The sequence below is a fragment of the Salvelinus sp. IW2-2015 genome, linkage group LG19, assembly GCF_002910315.2.
Source record: "Salvelinus sp. IW2-2015 linkage group LG19, ASM291031v2, whole genome shotgun sequence".
NCBI classification, from domain to species: Eukaryota; Metazoa; Chordata; class Actinopteri; order Salmoniformes; family Salmonidae; genus Salvelinus; species Salvelinus sp. IW2-2015.
In genome coordinates, this window is record NC_036859.1 from 4,642,483 (window position 1) to 4,649,943 (window position 7,461).

General features: G+C 45.2%; 1 protein-coding gene across 1 annotated transcript in view; it reads left to right on the forward strand.

Moving 5' to 3' along the window:
* Positions 1–7,461, forward strand: part of LOC111979544 (uncharacterized) — a 113,664-nt gene that overhangs the window by 72,630 nt on the left and 33,573 nt on the right. The window contains exons 2-6 of the mRNA XM_024010141.3: positions 3,353–3,520; positions 5,894–5,951; positions 6,481–6,568; positions 6,694–7,085; positions 7,270–7,410. Coding sequence (XP_023865909.2) covers positions 3,405–3,520; positions 5,894–5,951; positions 6,481–6,568; positions 6,694–7,085; positions 7,270–7,410 — 795 coding nt within the window. The 5' untranslated portion in view covers positions 3,353–3,404. The remainder of the gene's footprint in view (positions 1–3,352; positions 3,521–5,893; positions 5,952–6,480; positions 6,569–6,693; positions 7,086–7,269; positions 7,411–7,461) is intronic.

Below are 7,461 nucleotides of genomic sequence, written 5' to 3' on the forward strand. Positions count from 1 at the left end.
TGTGTGTGTGTGTGTGTGTGTGTGTGTGTGTGTGTGTGTGTGTATCAAATCAAATGTTATTGGTCGCATACACGTTTAGCAGATGTTATTGCGGGTGTAGGTAAATACTTGTGTTCCTAGTTCCAACAGTGCAGTAATATCTAACAATACACAACAATACACACTCATCTAAAAGTAATAGAATAGAATTAAGAAATATAGAAATATTAGTACGATCAATGTCGGAGTCTGGAGTATAAATATATGTATATATATGTGATGGGATGTATAGACATTAGACAGTATGTGGATAGAATATGTACTGTATGTCTGAAGAATACATTGGATAGAAAAGTATATGTACATCAATAGTTGAATAGGACGGCCTCGACTATAATACAGTTTACACATATGAAATGTGTTAAACATTATGTAAACATGATTCAAATGACCAGTGTTCCATCTCTATGTACATAGGGCAGCAGCCTCTAAGGTGCAGGGATGAGTAACCGGGTGGTAGCCGGCTAGTGACTGAGGGCAGGGTACTGTGTGGAGGTCGCCTAGTGATGGCTGTTTAACAGTCTGATGGTCTTGAGWTAGAAGCTATTTTTCAGTCTCTCGGTCCCAGTTTTGAGGCACCTGTACTGACCTCGCCTTCTGGATGAYAGCGGGGTGAACAGGCAGTGGCTCGAGTAGCTGAGGTACTTGATGCTCTTCTTGGCCTTCCTGTGACACTGGGTGCTGTAGATGTCCTGGAGGACAGGTAGTGTCCTCCCAGGGATGCGTTGGGCAGACCGCACCACCCTCTGGAGAGCCCTGAGGTTGCGGACGGTGCAGTTGCCGTTCCAGGCAGGGACACAGCCTGACAGGATGCTCTCAATTGCACGCCTGTAAAAGTCTGTGAGGGTCTTAGGTGACAAGCCACATTTCTTCACCTTCCTGAGGTTGAAGAGGCCCTGTTCCGCCTTCTTCACCACACTGTCTGTGTGGGTGGACCATTTCAGTTTGTCAGTGATGTGTATTCCGAGGAACTTGAAGCTTTTCACCTTCTCCACTGCGGTCCCGTCGATGTGGATAGGGGGGGTGCTCCCTCTGCTGTTTCCTGAAGTCCACGATCAGCTCCTTTGTTTTGTTGACGTTGAGTGAGAGGTTATTTTCCTGGCACCACACTCCCAGAGCCCTGACCTCCTTCCTGTAGGCTGTCTCAACGTTGTTGGTAATCAAGCCTACCACTGTTGTGTCGTCTGGAAACTTCATGATTGAGTTGGAGGTGTGCATGGCCACGCAGTCATGGGTGAACAGGTAGTACAGGAGAGGGCTGAGCACGCACCCTTGTGGGGCCCCTGTGTTGAGGATCAGCGTAGTGGAGGTGTTGTTTCCTACCTTCACCACCTGGGAGTGGCCGGCCAGGAAGTCCAGGACCCAGTTGCACAGGGTGGGGTACAGACCCAGGGCTTAAGGATGAGCTTGGAGGGTACTATGGTAATGAAGGCTGAGCTGTAGTCAATGAACAGCATTCTTAAATAGGTCTTCCTCTTGTCCAGATGGAATAGGGCAGTGTGCAGCGTGATGGCGAWTCCATCATCCGTGGATCTATTGATGCGGAATGCAAATTGTAGTGGGTCTAGTGTGCGGGTAAGGTGGAGAGATATGATCCTTAACTAACCTCTCAAAGCACTTCATGATGACAGAAGTGAGTGCTACCGGGGCATGTGTGCATGAGTGTGTGTGTGTGTACTGTGTGTGTTTCTGTATGAACGTGTAGTGCAGTCTAGTGCAGCGTGCGCGTGTGTACTTGTATGTGTGTGTTTGTTTTTTCGTGTGTTTATAGTGTGTGCATCATAAATAACATGGATGAAATCCTACACATGTCTGTGGGATGTGAGCCGGCTTCATGTATCCACTTCGGATTATCGAGAGAGGGAGTGTAGTGTAGATGGGGAATATGTCATTTCAGAAAATATGTTATCTTCTTCAATGACCTCATGCCCAGAAATTATTTTTTACCATTCTAGCTCCATGTAGCGTACAAGCCAGCATGTTTCTCCGTTTTCTCTTTGTGCTACGTACACTTGTGGTAACAAGCCCAAAATAGAAACTTAGATAGATGCTCAAGCACAAGCACACACACCCCTCTGCTCACCTAATGTAGCTCTTTGCATTCCCCGCTCCCCTCTTTGTAACACCTTCCTCTCTGTTTCCGTGCACCACTRTAGATCCAGTATTACTCTCCAACTCTCTTACTCTTTTACATGTTTCCGTGGTGTACACTATCTTATCACACTTTAAAAAACCTGTTATCAAACCCTTTTTGATAAAAAAAAAACTGTTAAACAAATTTGACCCTAACGATGGCCAATAGCAGCAATGAGTGTACTTCTGTAAATGACGGATTTCTATGGCAAGACACATCGTTCACCCAAGTTTTGTCTAAATCGGGCCAGTGGTGTCTGAGATATCGCGTGGGTTAGATAGACTCATATACCTGAGCATGTGTGCCAAATTTCAGAGATTAAAAGATAAAAACATGTGCCCATTATAACGCCACCGTGTGGCCGGAATGAATTGTCTTGCAAATGTTGAGTCTTGACAGTGTTTGCAACATGTGTACCAAATTGTGTTACAATACGAATATCCTTGACTGATTTATATGCATTTATATGCCAGACCACGCCCACGTGAATGTTTATTGGTYAATAGCGGCCATGTAGATTTAGGTACTAGTCTGGACTGTATTGGTTAGTGACATGGTTGTTGAATTTGTTCATTTTCAGTCCCTGTGGCCTTCAACAAGTGAGTTCCTAGGCAAATGTTATCATWATTAAACTCTTTATGACAATACATTACATATCTCCTAAATTCTTATTTTGAGGCATAGCTTCATTCTAATACAGTGGCCAGAACTCATGGTTTACAGGCCACATTAGGTCTACAAGTAGGCCTGTATGTTATTTATCTTTGTGTAGCATAACATTGATAAATCAGTCACTCATGCAAAATTATCGATATTATAAACAATTACAAAGAATTAACCTGCAGTAGCGCATACTGGGAAAAAAGTTCATTTGTTGTCATAACTTMAAAAATAGAGTTGATTTGAAATAGAGTCAGTATCACACACACACCCCTCTGCTCACCTAATGTAGCTCTTTGCATTCCCCCCTCCCCTCTTTGTAACACCTTCCTYTCTGTTTCCGTGCACCACTGTCGATCCAGTATTACTCTCCAACTCTTTTATATGTTTCCGTGGTGTACACTATCTTATCACACTTTAAAAAAACCTCCTCATATCAAACCCTGTCAAAAACAAAATGGTGAAAACAAAGTTAACACTAACCATCTTATTTTGTGAATTTTTTTAACTCCTCTGCAGGTTTTCCTGAGCACCCTCCTTCCGTGTGAGTGTGTGTCTGAGTGTGTGTGTTATGGCGTCTGTGATGGACGATTCCTACCGTAAGGTGCTGTTGCTAGGGGCCATCGCTGCAGCGTCAGCCTTTGTGGTCACCATCGTCATCGTGGTGGTTTGTGTGGGCTGCCAAAGGTGAGGTCACAGCCAACACATTTGACACTTTCTCTATCTATCTTTCTCTCTCTCTCTGTCTCAATTCAATTMCATTAATATATAATAATATGAATAGATMATTTACAAAAGTGAAATAAATAATAAAACAAATTAAGAGTAAACATTACACTCACAAAAGTTCCAAAAGAATAAAGACATTTCAAATGTCATATTATGTGCAAATAGTTAAAGTACAAAAGGGAAAATAAATAAACATAAATATGGGTTATATTTTCAATGGTGTTTTTTCTTCACTGGTTGCCCTTTTCTTGTTGCTGAGATGTGGTGTCACATGTGATGCAACAAATCTTGCTGCTGTGATGTCACACTGTGGTATTTCACCCAATTCTTTGTGGGTCTAGCCAAGCTCAATGTCATGCTCACCTCTGATCCTATGGTCCTCTGTCCCTGTTTCTGTCTCTGTCTCTGGTCTTGTCTCTGTCTCTGGTCTCTGTCTCTGTCTCTGTCTCTCTCTCTCTCTATCTCTCTCTCTCTTCCTGTCTCTCTCTCTCTCTGTCTCTCTCTCTCTCTTCTTCTCTCTCTCTCTCTCTCTCTTCTCTCTCTCTCTCTCTCTCTCTCTCTCTCTCTCTCTCTCTCTCTCTCTCTCTCTCTCCTCTCTGTCTCTGTCTCTCGTCCTCCTCTCTCTCTCTCTCTCTCTCTCTCTACTGTCCAAACTTTGGGGTATCAGAAAAGCAACCGACAAAGCCACGCCTTCAGTATTCAAAGAAAACAATCAACTAAGGTGACCAACTGGCTGGGTACAAAAAAACAAACATTAAAAACAAAAAACAATTATTTAACTAGGTAAGTTGACTGACAACACACATTCTCATTTACAGCAACAACCTGGGGAATAATTACAGGGGAGAGGAGGGGGGGTGAATGAGCCAATTGTAAACTGGATCGAATTAGGGTGACCGTGATGGTACAGTAATCGAGAGATAGGGATTTAGCCAGGACACTCAGGGTAAACACCTCAAACACACTTTTAGTGACTACAGAGTCAGGACATCTGTTTAACGTCTCAATCCAAAGATGGAGCCTACACAGGGCAATGTCCCCAATCACTGCCTGGGGTATATGGGATATTTCTTTTTTAGAACCAGAGGAAAGGGCCGCCTCTCACTGGCCATCCAACACCACCACTTCCAGCAGTCCTGGTCTCCATCTGAGGACCAACCGTGCTTAGCCTCAGAAGCAAGCCAGCAGTGGGATGCAAGGTGGTATACTGCTGCTAGTACAACCCAATGTGTTTTCTGTCATTTATTTACCTTCACTGGGTTGTTTTTACACCAGCATTTTTTAGAGTGACTAGCTCTGCATAGATCAGGATTCTCATGTAGACTAAAGCAATAGAACACAGTATGCTCTGTTCTTCAGGAACCCTCAGACCGAGACAATCAGACTCAACCTCCAGTGGCCTTGTTGCGTTTGAATATCCTCTTCACCCGGACATAGAGATAGCACGTAGCTTAAAGTAAGCTTTACATCGAACAGAGCATCTGTAAACGGAACCAATAAAGAACAAATAGATTGATGTTGCCACAACACTGTATGAAAAACAGGCTACTCGTTTCTCTTTAGTTTGGTAAAGCCATGGATTGTTCTGGTGCTGAATTCTCGCCTCCAGTGTGTTGTGTTATGGTGTGACAGTCCTGTGGGATGTGGATGCTTAGACACCGTGCTCATGGCTCCCCAGGGGAGACAGAGCTGCGAGGTGCATAGAGAGAATGTGTCCTGGCTGCGGAGAGAGAGACAGAGTCCCCGGGCGCATCTCAATGGTACTTAAGTGGCCTCGTGCGTGTGTAGGGTGCACAGATGCATTCTCTTCTCCTTTTATCTTCTGAAACTGAAAAAACAGGCTAGGTGAAAGCAACATGTATGAGGTCGCCGGGAATCTACTTTCATATGAGTATTGAGATCAGAATCGGTGCAGGTGAAGAAGCAAGTAGATGAGGAGAGGAAGCCACATATGAGTATTTAGATCAGATCGGTGCAGGTGAAGAGCAGTAGATGAGGAGAGGAAGCCACATATGAGTATTGAGATCAGATTGGTGCAGGTGAAGAGCAGTAGATGAGGAGAGGAAGCCACATATGAGTATTGAGATCTGTTTCACCTATAGTTAGCTAAACCTTCACACCTCCTCTCCCACCTCTCTCTCTACTGCTGCCTTCAGCACACCTGCATCACACGGCTCGCCCTATCAACAGTCCCCCGTGGATACAATGTTCCCAAAGGGCCCCTAGTGACGTGTGGAAATGTTAGCAACCACGGAGGAATATTTACTTCTCTCTTGAGTGAAACTCAACAGCGACATGGTTAATAATAACTGCTCCTTCATGTGTCCTCAGGAAAAACAAGACCAAGCATCCTCCGGCCGATGGAGAGAAGGGCTCCTCAGCAGACACGGTGAGTGATTTATATTAAACCCCTTCTTTATCCTCATACATTTTTTTGTCTTTATGTTGTATATTTCAGACCTATCATCCATTGCCCCTTTACCGTCATTTGTTATCGGCCCACCCAATAAATTGCCTAGTACTACCTTACACAAGACTTTGAGMGCTCATTCCACCACCTAGCATAAATCTACTATATTATCCCCTCATTTATAGCAGCAGAAATGTCAAACATATCTACACTCTTACAAAAAAAGTGCTGTCTAAACCCTTTTTGGTTCCATGTAGAACCCATTCTATAGAGGCCCTTACAAGCATTTCGCTACACCCGCAATAACATATGCTAAACATGTGTATGTGACCAATACAATTTGATTTGAAGGGTTCTACCTGGAACCAAAACGGGTTCTACCGGGAACCAAACAGGGTTCTCCTATGGGGTCAGCCGAAGAACCCTTTTGGAAGCCTTTTTTTCTAAGAGTTCAGCAGCACCCGGATACTGTACATCAGACTGAGCAGTTTATATGCTCTCTGTATAGGGTGCTCTCCGTCAGCCCAAGAACAGCTCCATGAGTAAATCTGACACTAGGCTGCATGAGATCAACCGCTTGCCCCGCAACGGCAACAGTGAGTAACAATACCAACAACCAATAGACTGCCAACAACTAGAAAACAACCGGTACATTGKTGAAATGGAAACCATGTAACAATGACCTGATAATAAAAGTCTCCCTCTTTCTCTCTCTCTCAAGGTGGGGGTAAGAACCGTCCTGCCAGTATGGACCTTCTCCTCCTCCACAGCCATCGCTCCACCTCTGACCTCCGCCCCCCACTTGTCCGCCAGCTCCCCCAGATCCCCACCAGCCCCGAGGGGGAGGGAGACCCAGTGGGAGGAGACATGCAGAAGGGAGGAGAAGAGGGGGTCAGAGACCACACCTACACTGAGGTGGSGATCCGGAACTCGCCCGTCCGTTGCTTAAACGATGGGCTGTACGAGAGTGTAGGGATCAGAGAGGTGGACACGGTGCCCCCAGTTCCCCCACCCACATCAGCCAACACCCCAGCAACACTCACGACCTCACAGAGCCCCAATGGGACCCGCACTGACGATGTCCGCAATGGGAACAGAAACAGGAATGGGAATGTGCGTATTTATGCTATGAAAGCAACGCGTTGACATCGCGTCATCATTGGAGACACTTTATATTGTGACCACCTACCCGTAAAAATGTTAGTTGTTCATTTTGTTATTCTGCTTTTCTTTTGTTGGCCCAATGGAAGGACAAGTACCTTCCAACTTTGCGTGTTTGTGTGTCTGTATACCTCAGGGAAATGCCAGAGGAGCTGTTAATGGGAGTAGCAGAGGAGGAGGGAAGGGGCCCAACGGTGCGGCCCTGGCCTCCCTCCCCTCCCTGGCCCCCCAGGACCCCGTAACGGCAGAGTATGCCTCCATACGGAAGGTCAAGAAGGTAAACAGTGTTTTTACAACCGCTTTCCAATGGAGTCATGGAACAGCATTA